The sequence below is a fragment of the Pterocles gutturalis genome, unplaced genomic scaffold (assembly GCF_000699245.1).
Source record: "Pterocles gutturalis isolate BGI_N339 unplaced genomic scaffold, ASM69924v1 scaffold706, whole genome shotgun sequence".
In the NCBI taxonomy this organism is placed as follows: Eukaryota; Metazoa; Chordata; class Aves; order Pterocliformes; family Pteroclidae; genus Pterocles; species Pterocles gutturalis.
In genome coordinates, this window is record NW_010102638.1 from 28,173 (window position 1) to 48,992 (window position 20,820).

The following is a 20,820-nucleotide window of genomic DNA, read 5'->3' on the forward strand; positions in this document are numbered from 1 at the left end:
CAGTAAATCCTTACTTTCCTGAGTAAAGAGGAAGGAAGGAAAACAACTGTTCTGACTTCTTTAGTAAGATTATCTTGCAGTTTCTCTCTTTTTTTCTTTTCAAATTGTCCTTTAAAATAATTTCTCTAGGAATGATTAAAATGCTAGCTGCATGGAATAAAAGCATAATAAAGTTATATGCATTGATTTCTTACTGCAGTACTACATTGAAAGTTCTAGTGGGTCAAAATACAATTCCATCATTGCAGCCTGCTGTTGATAAACCTCAAATAGTTTTCTGAAACTGCTTCACTATTGATTTTATTTATTTTTTTAAAAAACCCTAAAACCTCTAACAAACTAGTCTACTAACTTGTCTTAATGTGTTACTTTTTCTTTTGAACAACAGCAGAATGAAAGCTTGAGTGTATCTGTGCATACCTAGAGATAAATTTGCAGCATTGTCATATGAGAATTTTACAGGTCTGCATTTTCAGGTGTTCCAAACATTACATTTTATGACCTTACTGAAAATCGAGATACGCTATGGTGTGACTTTTATTTTACAAAGAGTAAAGAATACCATGGAAAAAGAACTTATTTCATGCTATTTTAAAATTGTTTGTTGAACTACAAAGTTTCTATGTTTGTTTGGGTTAAAAAGCTGAGCAGTGTATAAGAAGTCATGTTTACATTTAATCAATTAAAGCATATGTTATGCTGCCTAACCAAACTTATTTTTATAACTTTAAGAGGTTAAACTGGTTGTCAGTGTCATTTAATGGCAACAACTTCTATTCCCAGTGTGTTAGAACAGCACAAACTGACAAAAGAACAGTGGGAAGAAAGAATACAGAACTGGCATGAAGAGCACAGGGGAATGTTAAGGTAATTAAATTAAAAACATTCCAAGACCTTTAAGGTTTTTTTAGTATTATTATTAGGATATATTTTGAGAGGCAGCATATTTTTTTGGAAACTGCTTGCTTTTATTCTGACCCATAGTAGGCAGTTATCGGAAACTTCCATGAAAACTTGGGTGAGGGTAGAGTTTCCCATTCGGTTATTGGCTTATCTATGTGATTTCTGGTAAAGTTGTCAACTGCCTTTGTCTGCAGTATCCTGCCTCTAAATATGTGTAGTATTTCCTTAGCTCATGGGGTGAAAAGACAAAGTGGGATGATCGGACTGTACTTGGGTATTAGGGTGTAGAACTCTACAAGTATCTGAGTCAATGTACACATGAATTTCAAAGAGAGATTTAATTCCAAACTAAATTTTACACTAATTAGTTATTCTGTAGTTCCCTTACTCCTACAATGTACTTTTGTTTTGTCTACGCTATGCCTTTTTTTTTTTTTTCTTCTTTCATCAGGGAAGATTCTATGATGGAATACCTGAAGATAGCACAAGACTTGGAAATGTATGGAGTCAACTATTTTGAAATAAAGAATAAAAAAGGAACTGAATTGTGGCTAGGAGTTGATGCTTTGGGTCTGAATATTTATGAGCATGATGATAAGTAAGTGGCTAATACTCATTTTGCAGTTCTGTCCTAGAAGATCATATCTGAGATTATACAAAAGCCACCTTATTGTGTGTTCAATAACATCTACCAAAACAGATTCTCAAATACCTTCTAATCTATGTAAAAGATAGGAAAAGAGAGAGAGACATTAACTGCTGGAATATTTGAATTTTAAAGATTAAATAGGGATGCAAAAGAAGGGAAAGGAAGAGCAGTTCTGTGGAAAGTTAATTTACATTGCTTAATATGGATTTATGATAGCTAGACCATCTTTATATGGGTTCTTTGTGTACTTTTCCCTCAATGCTTCCTCTTCTGTCAGGATGAAAGGGACACTGAGAAGCTGAGCGACATATTTAATGATAAATGTTTTGTAAGAGCAGTGACTAGGGTTTTAGCTGTTAGGGTGTGAAAAAACTTTGGTGTCTAAAAATGAAACCTTTTAAATGTCAAAGAAAACAGATTAATCTTGGGTCCTGCTAAAGAGATCAAAGATTCTGGCCTTCATGAAGAGGGATAAAGCTGAAATGTACAGAATTTGAAGAATCTGAAGAACAGACTTATTCTTTTGTTTCTTTCGAAACACTTGTTAATAGTATCTGATGTCAACAGTCCTTTCACAGTGAAGTTAAGCATGATGTGTCAAATGCCAGGTAACAGCTGTCAACTGAACTGAAACTTAATTCTCTTCAATATATATACTCCATAACAAAATTCTGTAAGCCTTTATTGCCATTAGATGGCAATATAACTCCTGAAAGAAGGAAATAATAGAAAATGTTCAGATCAGATTGAACGATCAATCAATTTTTGCTATTCTTTAACTCCCGATATTTAGCAATCAAATACTTTTCTAATGCTTGTAATTAAGATAATATAAATTGAAAAAACTTTCTGTGCTCACTGAGAAAAATATTTACAGTTATGCAGTTGGTGCATGACACTAATGATTTCTGAACTGAATTTGTTTTCCTTAAGATGCAAGGTAAATAAATTTAACTTGAACTTTGAAAATGCGAGAGTGCGTCTTTGGAGTTAAACAGAAGTACAGCATTGCTGAAGGATAATTTAATTTCTGTCTTTGAAATGTCAAACTTTTGTCAAACTTAAATAGTCTTTTCACAGAAAATACATTTATCCATAGCTTATAAAGAATCAGTACATGATTATGATGTTTAGTATCTATTTAGTGGTAGTATAATAAGTCACAAATTGAAATTTCTAAATTCCTTCTTTACAGTGCCGTGTAATTTATTCATTATGTAATTTATTCATTTGATGGAATAATGTGTAAAAAATTGTCCACCAAAATATGCTTGAACTGTTGTTATGTTTTGTAAATGTAACTGTGATGGTAAAAATGGTAAGGAGTTGAGATTTGGTGGATGTAAATGAAACGCACATCTTTGCTGCTTCTAATGAGACCTTTTCCTCTCCAAAGGCTGACACCCAAGATTGGTTTTCCTTGGAGTGAAATAAGGAACATCTCTTTTAATGACAAAAAATTTGTCATAAAGCCAATTGACAAAAAGGCCCCTGTAAGTAGTGTGTAGAATAGTATGCCTTTGTATATGAAGAGATTTAAGCCTGCTGGGACTTCCTCTGGCATAAGTAAATATTTTTGTGACATTTATTATTCTTATTAGTAAAATAGTAATCAAAAGGAAATTTTGATTTTGAAGTATGGTGTGTTTATTTTCTCTCTTTTCATTCTGGTTGATACTCTTAAGATTTCTTTTTTTCATTTTTCTTTAATTTAAGTCAACAGATATTTTGTGATGTGTTGAAAATCCATAGTGTAAGATGCTAAATTCTCTGACCCCCCCCCCCCCCCCCTCTGTTGTTCTTTTTTTTTTTTTTAATTACAGCAGTACATTTCATGAGACTTTCTAGGTCAAAACTCTTCAGAAGTAGAGTAGAGGATAGTCTCACTTTTTTAGAAGTTTGAATAAATTATTTAGTGTAAACAAGCAAACTTCTACATGGAGGAATCCAGGTGTAATTTTGAATTTATCTTACAATTCCTTAAGGTAACTAGATTTATAGATTAAGGTTTTGGATTGCTCAGAGGATGAATGCCAAAATATTTGTAAGTTTAACTTTAACACATGCAAGCATGCAGCAATGCTTTGAATCTTGTCACAACTGTATTTTTAGATTAATTAATATGCTGCAATTATTTTTGGTAGGATTTTGTTTTTTATGCGCCCCGACTGAGAATTAATAAGCGAATTTTGGCACTATGTATGGGAAATCATGAATTGTACATGAGGAGGAGGAAACCTGATACAATTGAAGTGCAACAGATGAAGGCCCAAGCTAGAGAGGAGAAACATCAGAAACAATTGGAAAGGTAATTAACAAACTTCCATGAAACAGAAAAAATTCCTCTACCCTTTTAAGAAAACTAAGTCCTATATAGAATATCAGACAACTTAGCATTCTAGAAAAGAGAAAGCTGCTTTTCTTTCTGCAGTACATAACCAGGTTTGTGGATTGGCATGGCTCACCTGTCTTAATAGAAAGCCGTATCTTTTCTGAGCTTTCAGCGTAGTAATAGTAGCTGTACCGTTGTTTCTCATTATGTTTTTGTGAAAGTCTTAACTCTGTGGCTTGGTTCTGAGGGACTTCTGTACTCTACAGGTGAACCTTTAAAGCAAATTCAGTGAAGAGTGCCATGAATTACCTTTTGTATATTTAAAAAATACCGTAGACATTTCTAGCCCAGATGAAACATCAGCCATGTCTAAAATGCAGGTATAACTGTGTATTTACCTGGTTGAACCATAACCAAGGTTGCTAATCAGTTCTGTTCATAAATTGTTTTTTCTGTACAGTATTTTGAAACAGCAAATTGGTTGTTCTTGCATTGTAAAACTGAATTTGAAACATTTAAAATTATGTGCTTCTCTACTGGCTGGGTAAACTGAAAAATAGTCTATCAGCATCCTTAGAGGAGAATTTAATCTGAGGTTAAAAAAGCCTTCTACTATTTTTTTTCAGGGCACAATTAGAAAATGAGAAGAAGAAAAGGGAGATAGCAGAAAAGGAAAAGGAAAGAATAGAGCGTGAAAAGGAAGAATTAGTAGAACGCTTAAGACAAATTGAGGAACAAACAATGAAAGCTCAGAAAGGTGAGCTTTTACGGGTCCTGGATTTCTTGTATCTGATAACAATGTTTAGTCCAGTTGGGTAGTTCAGTTCCACAATTCTCTTGGTATGTGTGTGTTTTTGTTGGTTTCTTTTTTTAAATTTATTTTACTGATAATAACAAGAATTTTGTGGTGTATTATTTAATTTAAGAAGAAACATCCTTTTTCAATGTTAAGTGTTAAAAGAGGGTGTGTGTGCATATGTGTTTATATTTGTAATATAAAACCAATTCCTAATTTGACAAAAGTTTCCATTTCAATATAAAGGAAATTAATGTGTACACAGTTCAACTCAAAATTACGAAATGCTTAAAGTGCTGAAAACTTGGGAGTTGTAGCTTTTTATCTGGAAATTCCTTGTCCTTTTGTTTTCCTACTCCATTTTAAGATCTGAGAATTTAAAAATTAAAATCTTGTCAGATTTTAGTGAATAAATGTAGTTTGATCAATCACAATACTTTGTGTTGCACCACCCCACAGGGTCCCTGTCTCCACTACTTCCCAGTCCCTCCTCTCCATGTTCTTTTTCTTGCTTCAAGTTTTGTTTACATTCATAAAAGCTCTTTTCCTCTCTTCTGTTCATAACCGTTGGCTTCAGGCACGATAGAGAATCACTGACTAAATCTGTGCAAATAAATTACATGTGCCTGGCACTGTTCTCTAGCTCTACCCCTTGTTTTTCAGTGCAGAACAGGTTGGACACATCCAGACAGGTAGCACATGAACTGTGCCTTGGAATTGTTTAAAGGAGAGCTCTTTAGCCCAGGACAAAACAGTGTCAGGGTGATTCTAAAGGTTTAATGATGTGCATTTTCTTGTACCTTTTTGTAATCAATATAGCCTAACTTCTGGTGCGATACATAATGTTCATGTGTTGCTTGTCTTTTCAGCCTTCTGTTCACATATGGAAAAGTGTTTATATAAATGGTGTCTGTACTCTGTAGTTGACTTGGTAGATAAGTGTTCTCCATCTTCACAGAAATATTTTGTTTGAGCAGTGTTTTTAAATATTTGTGCATTTTATTTTTCTAAGTACTGCATTTGCACAACTCCACATACTTGTAATTCTGTTATGAAATTTTATAACTGAAGTAGCAGCCTGGGAAGGCAGCTGAAGACATTGATTACATGAGACCTACTTAAAACTACAAGTGCAAAGGATTAAGCATGTGTCAGCATACCTGGGGAGATGCTTTTTAGTATTAAAGCATATGAAGGGCAAATGAATTTTTCCAATAAGTGAGCAGTTGTTCCTGGTGAAGGAATCTATGGCAGCTATGCCTAGACAAAACCATAGTGGAATGTTTATCATTGGCAAGGAGCTTCAGAAGGACTTTTTTCATAGTCACTACATTTTGCATATCAGAGGAGCGTATTTCGCCTGTGCAAATCTTACCTTGCAGTACTGGTAGATTATTACTTGTCCCTGTTTCACTCAGAGTTCAGCCCTTTAGATTGCAATATTTTGCTAACCAGTCATCTAGACAACTATTAGTCTTCCCTTGATTAAAAATTTTCCTGTTTGCACCTTTTTGTTTCTGTCTATGGAGAATTTTTCTGACCGTTCCAATGAGTCGTAGGTAATTTTGCTGAGGCACGTGCCTAAATTGTCTGTTGTAATTAAGGAATCTTTGTCAGGCATTTCAATAGAGTAGAAGAGGGGTTTTTTGCTTTTTTAAGAGAGTATGATTGAATGTATGTATCATCTCAGAAGTAAGAGTGAGAGTGTATGTACATGCACATATATTTGGGTGTTTAGTTTTATCTGTGAGGTGATAATTTTTGGAAACACTGGACTATCATAACTGTCAGATGAAGTATGTCCAAAGTATGTCTTAAAGGGGCAGGGGGCGCATGGGGAATCAGACATGGAGTGTAGCTTCAGGTACCATGCTCAACAGCTCCTCTTGGCTGGAGGCAGCCTTGTAAATCTTTGTCAGATTTCTAGGTTACTTTATTTTAACTGTTTTCTCTGTTACATATGAGGAAGAGCTAGGTAATAATACTTTGTCTGCAAACGTTCCTTTCGACAGAGCTAGAGGAACAGACTAGAAGAGCTCTAGAACTGGATCAAGAACGAAAGCGTGCAAAAGAAGAAGCAGAGCGCCTGGAAAAAGAGCAAAGCTAAAGCTGCTCTAGCTAAGCAGGCAGCTGATCAAATGAAGAACCAGGAGCAGCTAGTAAGAAGCTTTAACCGTATTTTGAAACAAATGGAAAAAGGTAGTTGAAAATGTAGCCTTTGTCCATTTGACAAAATGGGTATAACCAAGAACAAGTACATTGAAACAGATAAAAGTATGTGAAATACTGTTACAGATTGTTGTGGGAACTTCTTTAGAAAACTATATTAGATTTGCCACTACTTTTAAGAAAGGAAAAATAAAAAAACAAACCCAAAACTGTATGGCTGTAGGAAATTAAATGATGAAGTAAACATTTCAGTCTGACAACACCCACTACATTCTGTTTCTGATAGTGTCAGGCTTATCCAGCCGAGAACAAGAGCAGCTTTCCTTCTGCAGTCCACTGGGAAGCAGGTCTGTTGTGAAGCTTGATGGTAGTAGTGAGGAGTTGGTGACATTGTGGGGTTTTTTGCTTGTTTGTTTTTTTGTTGTTTTTTCCCCCACTCTATTTACAGCATTTACAGAATCTTCACCCATTCTGTACTAAACTGCTTCTAATTCAAGATTTGCACATAGTAACTGAGAAAGGCACAAAAATAGCAGAAGAAATTATTTCTCAACTATAAAACAGTTTTTGATCTTCTGTAAATTTATCACACAATTCTGAAGGCAAGATTTAGCTTAATAATACTGAGATTATGATCCAGAATTATTGTCTTATTGGTGGAAGCATCAAGGTTGTATTAAACTGGAACAGCCCCAAGTGCTAATTTGTAACTACAGCTCTCTCTTTCCCAGCAAACTTTGGAAGTGCAGAAGATAAATATTTTTTTTCTGGACTTATTTCCATCAGGAAGAGTACAGATTCATTCCCCCTGTCATATATGCTTAAAATTTCTATTTTTAGCAGTGAAGTTATGGATAGTAACTAGCTCTTTTCACATCAGATCACAGCAAAGGCTCTGCTTTCTTCCACTGCAGAGCCAAAATTATACCAAATTAAAACTTCTACTTCATGTTTTTGTTTGTTTCAGGCGGCAGAACTTGCTGAATTCACTGCCAAGATTGCACTTCTAGAGGAGGCCAAGAAAAAGAAAGAAGAGGAAGCCTCAGAATGGCAGCACAAAGTAATGAGCTCGTGCTGTGTGAAGTCAGAACTTCAAAGAAACTAAGGGAGATGAGTGCGGAAATCCCACTGGAAGTCCATGGGATTGAATCTCTCTTTCCAAAGGCTTCAGAGAAGCCTTTATTGAAGGTTTTTGTTCTCTAGTCTACTGAAGCCAGCCTATACTTCTACTTAGCTAATTTCTTAATATTAAGTAGCCATGAAGGGGGGGAAAGTACTCATGATAAAGGTATGGTCAAAAATTTGAAATGGCTTCTTTACATATGGTGATGAAATGGATTGGAGCTTAGTGTTGGAAGAGAAAACGCCTCAGGAGGGAGATTTATAAAATCATGAGTGGTAGGGAAAAGATAAACCAGAACAATAACAAAGGCATGTAAAATGCAACTGGACAATAGTTTAAAGCAAAATAGTATTTCTTCACAAAATATGTAATTAGCTATGGGATGCTAGTTGTGTGCACAGGTTCAAAAAGTGATTGAACAAATTCTTGTAAGTTCTCTCTGAAATTGTATTTGAAGACATCACCTTTGATTTAGGAAGTCCCTGAGCAATCAGTACCAGTGTCGTATTCTCTCACTCTTCTCTTGGCTCCTGCTGGAAATATGTGGACTCCGGTACAGTTGGTTTTGACTAGTATCTTTCTACCCTATGTTTCTATTCGACAATTTTCAGTGGGTGAGCTAAGTGTATCATTTATAAAGGACAGTTTCCATGTGTCTGAAAAATCTTAAATATTTATTTTTATTTTTCTGACTATTTGTAAATAATTTTAAAAGTTGCTAAGTACTGTTCACTATATTTAGGCTTTTGCAGCCCAAGAGGACTTGGAAAAGACCAAAGAAGAACTGAAATCTGTGATGTCTGCTCCTCCACCTCCTCCTCCCCCACCAGTTATTCCTCCAACAGAGAATGAACACGATGAACATGATGAGAACAATGCTGAAGCCAGTGCAGAACTGTCGTCTGATGGTGTCATGAATCACAGGAGTGAGGAAGAACGGGTAACAGAAACACAGAAAAATGAACGTGTTAAGAAACAGCTCCAGGTAATGAAGATTCCAAGTTGTACCAACGTAATTCAGGCTTTGTGTTTTCATTCTTTATTTGTCAAAAATCTAGTTGAATTTGCAGTGTGCCAAGGAAATAGCCTTTTTATAATTTACTAAGTTTATTGCTAGTTTGCCAGCCAATATAATTCATAGTGTTCTAGAAGTAGAATAGATAGAAAAATTGGATGTAAGATTGTGCTTTATAGCTTAGAAGTATTGGTATGTTGTCACATTGGCCAGTAAACATTTCTAATAATTATGTAATGTCCAGGACACTGAGCGTTAAAACCTAATGTCTTCCTTTCTCAATACTGAAATTCATTGAGTGGTGTGAAGAGATGCTTGCTTAATAGCATTCGTGTTTATTTGCAGTCCTTCACAGACGTTGTAAATGCAAAAACTGAATTATGCTCATTTTGGATTAATCTTATTTCCCTGAAATAGAGCATTTCCTCCTAGACTAGTCTTACCCCTCAAAGTATAAAAATGTATGTTAGTGCTAAACCCGTGCCTTGTTATGAAATGTCTCTTTGGGAAGGAAATAAAAGAAATGGAAAGCTGCTGCTTTTTCTGGCAGCAATATCTTAGTAGCGTGTATGTGTAATATCCTTTCTTCTTGGCCAATCACTGAACAGGATCAGGGAGATAAACAAGAGCTGTCTTTAGTTAAGCAGAAATTGAAAAATACGGTCATTCTCCTGCTTTATCTTGCTGGTACCTTTCTTGGATGTTATGGTATGAAGCATTTTTTTTCCAGTTTGGAAAGAATCCTATGCTCTCCACTTTCTGATAGACCTCACAGCTTGAGTTACTGAACAGCACAACAAGCATTTAATAGGTTGGCATTCAAGAAATTGTTATCCAAGTTGTGGAATAGCTGTTATCAGAAATTCCGGAATGATTAAGATTAGTCAAAGCACTTAAATGCAAATATTTTATTCAACAGGCTTTAAGTTCTGAGTTGGCTCAAGCCAGAGATGAAACCAAGAAAACACAAAATGATGTCCTTCATGCTGAGAATGTTAAAGCAGGCCGTGATAAGTACAAGACTCTTCGGCAAATCCGACAAGGCAATACGAAGCAGCGTATTGATGAGTTTGAAGCAATGTGAGAGCTGTTATTTTGCATATATGTTCCTCGTAAAGCTGAACCACCAACAGAGAAAAAAGCAGGCCTTTGCAGATTTGATGGATTGCACCCCACTTTGCCAAAGCACTTAATACCAGTTTGACTACAGGGGCTAGAAGACAAATTTAGGGGAAGCTATTCAACAGTAAGGCAGTCTGTCATCCCTAGGTTTTTTGGGGGGAGGGTGTGGAGAAAGGTAGCAGTTTTTTCCCCATCACATTTTCAGTTTCATTGTTTCACTTTTTTTTTTCCTTTGGAGACTGATGTGAAGTATATAATGACTGACAAGTATAAGGATTGCTTAAACATTAAGAAATACAAAGAAGAATAGAACTGAAGCTAAACTGGATAGGTACTATTTCAGTATGAAGTTTGAAATTATATTTTTCAATGTAGCTATACCATGAGGAGTTTGATATTGCTGACTTTCAGTTTTGATTTTTTTTTTCTCCCAAGTGAAATTCTTTGGTGTTTCATGTCCTGTCATCATTGATGGTTTTCTTTGCCTACCTGTTCACAAAGGTCTGGATGGCAGGTGGTATTCCAGGAAATATTTTTAAATGGAACGCTACCTGTGGGCAGCACGTGGCTGCTGATAGGCTTGAATAAGTATTGCTTTTCCTAGGTGATTCTTTTAGATGCTCAAAATATTCTAATGCAGCAAAGAAAACAAAATTACAAAGCTTCATGTGCTATTTCCTTGTAATTATTTTATTTGCAGTAGGGAGTCCTGGACCTTTCTGGCAAGGGAGCATATGAAAACATCAGTCCCAGGGAGGGGACAGTATCCTACCTCACTACTATATACATGATGACTGGTCCTTCAAACACCATGAAAGAAACTGTTCAAATTGACTGTCACTACACAGTGATATTATAGGACGCTAGGAGCCCTTACTCCTAGGATTTTGTTTTACTTTAAGATGGATTCATAGTGCTAAATACAGTCTAACTTCCTTTTGTTGAGTTTAAATTGTAAAAGCATCTTGTGTGTTTTAAAGCTGTAACCTGTCACTGATGTACTATCTCCTGGGAGGGGTGTAGAACGTGCGTGTGAGTTAGTTTGTCTTTTGGGTTTCCAAATACAAAGTGAAAGTTCCTAGAATTGGAGTAAAAGTGTTTGTAGCTTCAGTTTTCAGTGAAGCTAGTATTGTAATTGTCATATCTGATGTCAGATCATTGTTATTAAGTCCTTTCCCTCTTGAAAAGGAGACCTGCTTTTTTGAGAAATTTGCTTAGAAATTGAATTTTAGAAATAACTTTACAGTTAATGTGGACTGCAGTTATTCTTTCTGTTATAGTACCCTAGTAAATATCTACAGTGGAAGAACCCTGCTTTCTCTGAGGATGGTTCAGCTCTTTTCTGTTTGATATTATGCACTCATAAATTTACACCTTATCTATTAAAATTTGCCATTTTATTAAACATTTTTTTCATGCACAATAGGTTTAAATTTCTTATGAACAGTCCAACTAAGGTTGGTTTTTTCTATTTTGTGGAGTTAAAGGTTGGCTATGTGGGGTGACATCATGAAAATAAAATAAAGATACATTAATATATTTTTGGTTTGTGGGGCTAAACATATCTGGTTGACCTTGAAGACTGATGTGCAGATGGTGTGCACATGCTTCAAAATGCTGCTTGGTGGAAGTTGGTGTTTCTACTTGCAGTGCATTGTAAGAACAGTTTTTGGTTCACAGGCTTCAAACACTGAAGCTTAAGCAAATTTGTGAAGAATTCGAACAGTTTGCCATAGCAGGTGAAATACTGTGCTTTCAGTGAGTTTTCATTTTTCCCTGGAAAGTGTGCACTAACACTGTGACATCAGTTGAGAAAAAATACCGGTAAAGTTTGCTGTTCATAAATCTACAACACATAGAGTAGGGCTAAATGGATTAGATCCATTTATAAAACTGTGTGATTTTTTTTTTTTTCCTAAACAACCAGAACAACCATTTGTAGTATGGATTTTCACAATGAACAAAGTGGTAATAGCTGCTGTCACCAGCAGTTGGGAACACTTACTGGTGCGGAAATACTAAGAATACATTTAATGATTACTTGTCGAAGTAATTTTCCACGTGCTTTTTCCTTTAGCATATGTTTTGTGTTGTACAATTAAGCTACAATTACATCTACTATTTTGGATAACATTCATTGGTTAACAATAAAGAGATACAGTTAATTTCTCTGAGGTCCATTGTTTTTATTTAACACTTTTTTTCTGACAGCTTTGCTAAATGCAGTGTAATAGCCTTTTTCCAGAGCAGTATGCAAATTTTGATCATCTTTAGTTTCACACTCTGGTCAAAATGAAATTAAAAAAAAATTAAATTGTATCCCTAGAGAATGGTACTCTGCTTAAGAAATTACCACATACAGTTGGGAGGAAGCACTGGTGACTGTCAATTCAAAACAGGATGTGAATCATCAGAGCGAGTTGGCTTTCTTGAGAACAAAGGGTAATTTGGCCACATAAGAGCTCTATGGGTAATGTAAGAACTTTCAATCACTGCCTGCATATTGCTTAGCCCTAGGTTAAGTGAAATTTAGCTTAATAGATCAATGTCTTAAGCATTGAGAAACCTTGATGTGGTTCTTTGATACTACACGTTGCAGTGGACAGTGCTGTCAAATATATGCCTGGCCATATGTTTTGGATAATGGGAAGTTTATGGGCTTTTTCACCTGTCTATGCTTGAAGACAGCAGGAACAGTCCCATATAAATAGGTATACAAATAAATCTGCTAAGCAGCTCTCACAGAAATCAGACCTTCTGTCAGCTGACATTCCATTCTATCTTGTATTTGTTTGGCCTTGCACTCGATACAATTACATGACCCCTTTTGTTACTCTGTATGACAGAATTGCTATGATTAATTAAAACGTGTACTTGATAGTTTTTTACCATGTGTATTCCTAGTTCTGTACTTCTCTCTTCTTGGAGCCCCTACTGCTGAAGCATTAAATTTGAGTTTTCTCATTTGTTAGAGAGCTTCTGCATGAGTATGTAACTTCAGAATGTTGTGCTTGAAAGGGGAGGCAAGTGCTTTGACTGGTTGGGGTTTGTTTGTTTGTTTTTTGTTAAACATGCTCTTGAGGTGGAGAGAAAAGGATACAAAATAGTGCCACTGTGTACAGGCCAGGCTAACACAGCCACCCAGAATGCCCTCTGCATATCAAAACCTACTTTTTTTTTTTTCTTGGTTGTACTCTCTGAGTACATGTTTCTTGTATACTCTGTTCTTTTTGTCCAAAACAGACCAAAATTCATGTATGCCTTTTTAAACCTAGTTTGGAAAGCATTATTATGCTTTTGTCTCGGTCTTAAAATACATCCTGTAGGGTTGTTCAAGTAACCTGCTTAAGCGCCTCTGAGGAAAAAGGAGGTTTGTTCTAAATCAAATATTCTAAACCTCTAAGGAGAAAGTACCTCAAGTATATATTTTTTAAAATATTTTAAAGAAAGAATAGAGATTTAAATGATCAGTTAAAACTTTTTGCTTTTGCAAAGGAATTTTTATGCAAGTATTTTCCATGTCTGTTCACATGTGGGTAACCTAAAAGTCTTGTTCTCCCCGAGACATGAATTGGGGATTTTAACAAAGATGATGTAACCCAGTAGGATGAGGTGGTTGATGCTAGTGTTCATAAAAATACTTTCTGGAAAAAAATATCAACATAAGAAAATTGAAAGTTTCCTTGCAGAAGAGGAAAGTTCACTTATAAATAGAAGTCGTCTTATGCGCATAAAGTATCTTGGCTGAGTGGTAAGATTTTCCTGGAAAATTTAGTAAGTGTCAATGGATCAGCACACAGACTGTGGTAATTACTTTGACCCCCTCAGAGCATATTCTGTTGTTTGTGCCTAGAGATGGAGAGTACCTGCCTCCCAGCCGCAATGCCATGCTGGCTGGTAAGCTGGCTGGGTGGCTAAGGAGGTGGTTCTGGCTGGCCACCAGCCAGGTGGCGTGTCCCTCTGCTTGGCTCCCGAGCAGGCCACCCAGCACTTTTCCTCCCCAACCAAATGGGCTGCAAGCATGTGGGTTTTAAATGACTGGTCCTTTTCCCCAGTTTGGGGACCCAGTCAGCAGCAAGGAGCAGCTCAGGGCTGGACGGGATGGCGTAACAGTGAAGAGCAATGCTAGAGGACTGTAAGGGAAAAAACCCCAACAACCTCGTGGTGAGCTGGAACCCTGAACTGGCCCATTTATCTGCTTGTGCTGAGGACTCCTTTCACTGTACTATTGCAGCATTAATAAATTCACTGTGACCAAGAATTTGTTTAGCAAATTCAGCAGCCAGTTTGTTGGAGGGAGTTGTCCTTCTCATTTCACAGAGCTGAGCCCAGATCTGTAGGCATTGGCCAGTTATCTGCTTTTGTTTTGATTCACAGAGTCTATCACTTGCGTTCACTTCACGGTTTCCAGATTCTGACTTGATAAATTCCTCCTTCAGAGTGCAGTTAGAGAAACTTGGACTTGTTTTGCTTTTTCTCCCTTCCCTGTGAAGAGATTGCTGACATATCAGATGTGTGTGTTTCAATTAATGTGAATGAAGCGGACTTGCCAAAGCCCAAAAAACCTGACCCCAAAACTCCAATCCCAAACCATCAAGTTTCTTCCCAAGAAGATACCACAATATTTGCAGCAGCACCTCCAACGTTCAGGATATTCAGGAAGAGATAGATTATACCCCCATGGCTCATAGTGTAGAGAAAGACAAAGTTAGCAAAGGGAAATGGAGCATTTTGAATTGCTGGGATTCCATTAAGTGTTTATATTGGCTTTTTTAAATGTGTTGGAGTGTTTCTGTTCACAGCAGTAAACTTTAGGCAGCGGAAGAAACCAGGGGAGATGGAAATGCACATCAAAGGAGGTGGCCTGGCTGGTGCAGATATTCCTAATGCATGTGGGCGTAGGAGTTGATGTTCCCTGTGCTCTGGATAAGTGGATCAGGTGAAAAGACATTGGGCCCAGAGGTAGGACCATTGCATTGCCTTTTTTTGCTTGTCTGCTGGGGGATTTTTTGCTTGCTTTTAAACTACCTTATTTACACAAGAGGAGTTGCCTTTGTCTGAACACTTAGCTAAAGGCTTTTAGAAAACCTGCAGTCCAGCACTAAAACTTCTTGGAGTTCTGAAGGCCATGTGTCCCTAGAGTGGCCTCTGTGTTATAGCTTGCTAAATTTCAGAAGGCATCTTCTGCAGTGTGAAAACTTTGTCTCAGAGCATTTCTGCCTTGACGAGTTGTGCACATGCACAGTTCCAGCTGCCCTGCTGCTTGCTCCAGCAACACGAAACCCGTGTGTGCCCATGTGGAACAGTAATCGCGTGACAGGCTCTGCAAGCCCATATGCTGAACTCTGCGGGATCTCATATCAAGTCTACAGCTCCCTGTGGCCTCAGCTTTCACGCTTCTTAATCACCCTTGATTTCTTCATTAAATTTGATACAGTATTTAACTTCTTAATCTATAACTTCAATAAAATTCTGCTAAACTGAGCTCCCAGTAAATGGTTGACTACTGTGTCAAATGTTTTCCTAAAATACATTATACTGATGAGTTGAAGTAGTCTAGCTTTACTTTTATTTAAGTAGCACTTCTGATTAATTAATAATCTCTATGAATATGGTAATCGCCGTCGTTTTGGCAGAGAGAGAGTCATTTGCATTGGGGCTAAAGCTGAAAACTTTTCTGCCAAGTGCACTTCAATCTTCAAAAAAGTAAGTTGAGAATGTGTAGGTAACATCCAGGGTACACAGACCAGTCTATCCTGCCACCACCTTTATTACTGGGAACAAATTCATTTACCTTTGAGTAAATCGGCAGATTCAGTGCTCAGGGATTTGGGACAGGACAACAAGCTTGTTCACACATCAGAAAAAATTTCTAAAGATTATAAGTCTTCATATCACTGATCTGCACTTCTGCTGTATGTTTCTTCCCAATAGTTTTCAGTTTAATTCACATTTTGAATTCTTGTATCTTTTCTCTTATGAACAGTGTTTCAGGCATCTCTTTCTTCCCAATAGTTTTCAGTTTAATTCACATTTTGAATTCTTGTATCTTTTCTCTTATGAACAGTGTTTCAGGCATCTCTTTTGCTGTGCAGTGCCAGTTGTTGTACTTTTCTGTACTGTTTGAAAACGCAGCTCTTCCTTCTGCGTTTGGGATCTTAGTGTTGTCCTCAAGCTGGCTAACATCATATTTAAATTTAGAATTGCTACTGCTACTCTTGGAAAAATCCCTGCATTATTTTTGGCTACACGTTCTCATATCGGGCATGCATGGTATATGCCACCTTATAGAAGAAGTATTGACTAGTTAATAATTGCTAGTACCATTCTAGAGATGAGAAAATGTCAGAAAACAAGTATGTTAACGCTTGCAGAAAACCGGGGAAGATCTGAATCACAGTGTTTGTACCCAAGAGTTTCAACTTTGAGCCTAGCCCTAGTCATGCACACAAGGGAGCACATGGAATGGAAATTCGGTGCTGTCGTTGTGTAGGTTGTCTGCCTGGCTGGACTGTGCAAGAGGAAGCCCTGGAGCAGGGTGGTTGTGAGCAGTCGGGCACAACTGCACCATGCTGGCACTTTGCTTTTCTGCACAACACTTGTCCTGGATGTAAAAATACTAAAAAGAAAAAACATGAAATAGTTTACTTTTTCATGTGGATCCTTATTTAAAAGAGTTACAGTTATATTCCTGCCTGGTTTCGAACCTCGTCTGCAGGTCACCCTGGTAAAAGCTGCAGTCCTCTGCAGCAGAAGCGTAGGTACCTTTGAGGAGTTCTTCATCCATCTGTGCTGACTCTAAGCAGCAGTGGCAGGTGTGGAGGGAAAAGATCTCATACCTGTCTGGTCTGTTCCTTTTCATATGAAGAAGCCATGAAAATAAATTCTGGAGAACCTTATTTCTAGCAGTAGCTTCTATATGCTTCATGTGGCCCTCTTCATACATGTTTCTCCAAGTCTTTGGACTGGTTCTTACTTCTCACCTTGCTTTAGTGCTCTTGGGTTTTCTTTTTGTCCTTGGTAGTGTGTCATGCCATTTATTTTGTCTGAAGAATAGATTTCAGTTTAGATCACTGAGAGCTTTAATGCAAGAAATAACTTCGTTTCAGTATGAGAATGCAAATTAAGGTGGGGAATGAACATGTTGCACAATTATTAGTTTAAAAACATTGTGGGGGAAAAAAGTTTAAGCCCTGAGACTTACTGAAAGAAATACATTGCATTAGCTGACTGCTTTGTCTACAGGGTGAAAACAAGAGGCAGGCAGCTATGTACAGCAAGACAGACTTTTTCTCAAACTAAATTTATGGTAGCAAAGTACTTTGGTAAAATTCACCAGGCTTTTTATTTATTTATTGACATTTGTGGGATTCTTCAGAGAGCACTGAAGAAGGGAATACCATATATATCTTTCTTCAGTCATAGCTCCTTTGATTACTTCTGTTGTGGCTTATTCTATCAATTTCAGAATGAAAATGCCTTTTTCCTCCCCAGTGATTTTGTAAAATTGTGTTTTGCCTATGACACTGCAACTCGCTTTGCAATCTGGAGCTTAATGGCTGAAACTGTGTTCTGAGGGAAAGGTAGTATAATTTGCTTTGTGTTTAACTGAGCTTGATTACTTCTATATACACACACATATATAAAAAAGGTATGTATAGCATGGTCAAACTGGAGATTTCTAGTATTTCACATTTTTTCACATACAGTATGTGGCATCAAGCCTTGTAATGGCTCTATTATAGAGAAACACACAAGCTGCTACTTATTTTTATATAAACTTTGATCTTGAATTGTTTTAGAATTTGAGCTTTTTAAAGCTGTGTTTAAAAAATTATTTTAAAAACATTACAGCATGTAGAGTGAGTATGGTTCATTTTTGTCCTTTTTATCAAAATCAGTCTATTTATCTCCATGTTTGTTTTTATTCTCCTGCAAAAGCCAGTTGTTTCTGGGGATCTCTTAGTACCAGGAAACATTTCGCTGGTTTCAGTTGCACCATCCGAGCCCACAGTTTCACTCACTGCGAGAAGCCTCTTTCTCCTCCCCACCCCTGCCCAGGATTTGCCATCAGACTTTTGAAACACCAGAGTGGTTTTAGTACTTCTGAATCTTAACCACACATTTTATTTGCTTATGCTCAATTCCCACTGACTTTGTGCACCAGAAAATTATTTGTATGGGAAACATTCTGTGCTATAAAATTTGACGTGATGTTCCTACGTGTTACATGCTGTAGCTGCACTTGCAAACGTAAAAGAAGTGCTATTGACGGCTTCTTACTTTTGAAGAGCAACTCATTCCCTATGCTTATTGAATGATAAAGAGAATCTGGTATTTATGTATTTTTCTTGAGTCCTTTTGAATAAAATTCTGATTTATTAATACTTACAGCTGGAGGGTTTCTCTAAAACAATCAAAATGAGAGGTTTGCACTATAGGAAGGCTGAATTTAAAATACTGATTATTTTTTGCCTATTCATAATATGGTACATTTAAGGCAGCCCTTTTCTGAAAGGAAAACATTTTTCAAGCCAATTCAACAATGAATTTTCATAAAAATCAACATGGAAAAAGTATACATTTTTGAAATGTATCTTCACTCAAATAAATTTTGACTCATTGTAAAGATTTCCACCAGAGAACTTTAAACTTGAGAGAAATAGATTTGAGAGAGATTCTTTATGCTATCCTCACCTTTTCTCCAAAAAGCTCATGCAAGGCAATGAACTGAATAAACTAAACCCCAGAGCTTACACAGCAAATGGCATATGCGCTGTGCTAAAGTGAAGAGATGTCTGAAATCGTATTGGCTGTGATTGAATGTTCTACAGATATTTCCTGTATCTGGTGTGTTTATGCACAAAGCATCTGATTTTGGCCACCATTGGGAGCAGTTTTAACTGAGTCTTGCCTACATTGCATTCAGCTGTGGTTTGTGTCATCTGCAAAAGCAAATTAGTCCTTTAAAACTACTCCCTGGGTGGATTTTAGGTTAGGTTCTTCGTAATGATAACATTTGCCACCAAAACTCTACTGGTGTGTGCAAGAATTTGTCTCTGGTATAGAAGGGTAGTGGAAGAGAGTTGGACCTGTTCTTCAGGCTGAAAGTCAATGAGGATGGGGTCAAGGTGTCCTTGAGGGCCTTGGCCACAAGACCCACGTGTTTCTTAAATCATTATTTCCTGGTGCTCCCTCATTCTGGTGACATCTTGAGCAAAATTCAGTGGGAAATTAAAGTCAGGAATTTGGTACTTTTCAGAATAGTTCCAGAGAGAGAAGTACGGCTCTTATGATGTTGCTGCATAATTCTATTTATTGTTTTTGTTTAGTATCCTCTTGCTAAATCTACTTGATCTCTCTATGTCTTTTTGTGCAGGTTACAAAAGTACGATCTCTTGCAGCCCGTAGGATAGGAACAAGGTAAAGATCAGCAGAAGACCTGGGGTCTGCCAAGGCCTGCCATTGCGCTTCTGTAAATCTGGACAGTTCACAGCGCTTTAAATTAGGTGCTGCCTGGTCTGTGAAGAGTTTTCTGGAAGGACCAGGAAGTGCTGTTACAACATTTCATTAATGTTTGGTTCTCTCATGGTCTCCTTAAATCTTTCCTTTGCTGTCTTTTCCCAGGAGAAAATTAGCTTTTTGAAGTGTTTACGCTGTTGTTCTTCCCAGAAAAAACAGGAAATAATACTGTTAATCTTTAACATGTAATGGGGAGTGTTAGAGTGAACAGTGATGTGACCCTTCAAAGTGCTTGGGGATCTTGTAGGCTTTGCCCATAAATGGTGTCGTCTGGGACTCCATATCCAGCCTGGGTAAAGTGAAATAAGAATAGATACTTTCCAAGTTTTATTGGTTTTCTACACGGCTTCTGATAGCCTTGATGATACGTGAATAGCGTCAGATAATTTTCTAATGTAAAACTCCGGATTTAATATGTCTGTACATACATTTCCAGTGTAAGCACCTGTTGCTGCTTGCCTTTTTGTACGCTGTTAGGATGTGCATACTGTGTATACGTAACTGCATTGAATTGTGCACCCTGCACAAAAGCCTGAATAAATGGGTTTTAAAGTTAATCCTAAGAATCACTATTCATTTGATGGTCACTGTTGCTTATTGCTAGTGGATTTTTTTTTTCACTTCCTGAGAAGTTTAATTCATTTGGTGGCACCAGTCCGAAGTGGAGTTCCCAGATAAACGTCTTGTGCTGTGATCAGATAAGCTGTGGGAGGCTGGATTTGCAAAGAATGGATTGGTCTTGAAGAAAAGGACGGGAGCTGGTAATTAAGGCAGCTGGTAATTGGGTAGATGGACACCTGAATTATTCCCAAATTCAGCTATCATCCCCTGGGAATACACCAAACTTTGGAAACATTGGTGTTCCTTGCTGTGCTTTCCTGCACAACAGCCTCCTGCACCGGGAGCTGTCGGGGTGGATCCATCGGAAACTCAGATCTGAGACGGGGGCTCTCAAAGCCTTACAGCACATGTCGGAACTTGTTAGCTGATACCTGCCCAACAAGGGAGCTGCTGCAGTGCTCCGCAACCCTCTCCTTGAAGGGGGATGCTGCTGGGGTGCTGGCTGCTCTGCTGGCGGTGGGCAGCCCCCGACGCAGCCCATGAAGGGGGGCTGTGTGCTGGGGGCTCTCTGTCTTGGCAGGGCTTTGGGCCATGCTTCCCACCCCTCAGGACTGCAGGCGGGCAGGGG

At 37.5% G+C, this 20,820-nt stretch overlaps 1 protein-coding gene across 1 annotated transcript in view; it reads left to right on the forward strand.

Moving 5' to 3' along the window:
* The window catches only part of LOC104471111 (radixin-like), a 41,268-nt gene extending 21,086 nt beyond the window's left edge, over positions 1-20,182 (forward strand). Inside the window, 11 exon segments of the mRNA XM_010086341.1 lie at positions 784-867; positions 1,355-1,501; positions 2,949-3,045; positions 3,697-3,860; positions 4,511-4,641; positions 6,693-6,777; positions 6,779-6,839; positions 7,817-7,909; positions 8,715-8,957; positions 9,907-10,067; positions 19,489-20,182. Coding sequence (XP_010084643.1) covers positions 784-867; positions 1,355-1,501; positions 2,949-3,045; positions 3,697-3,860; positions 4,511-4,641; positions 6,693-6,777; positions 6,779-6,839; positions 7,817-7,909; positions 8,715-8,957; positions 9,907-10,067; positions 19,489-19,525 — 1,303 coding nt within the window. The 3' untranslated portion in view covers positions 19,526-20,182.
* The last annotated feature ends 638 nt before the right edge of the window (positions 20,183-20,820 follow it).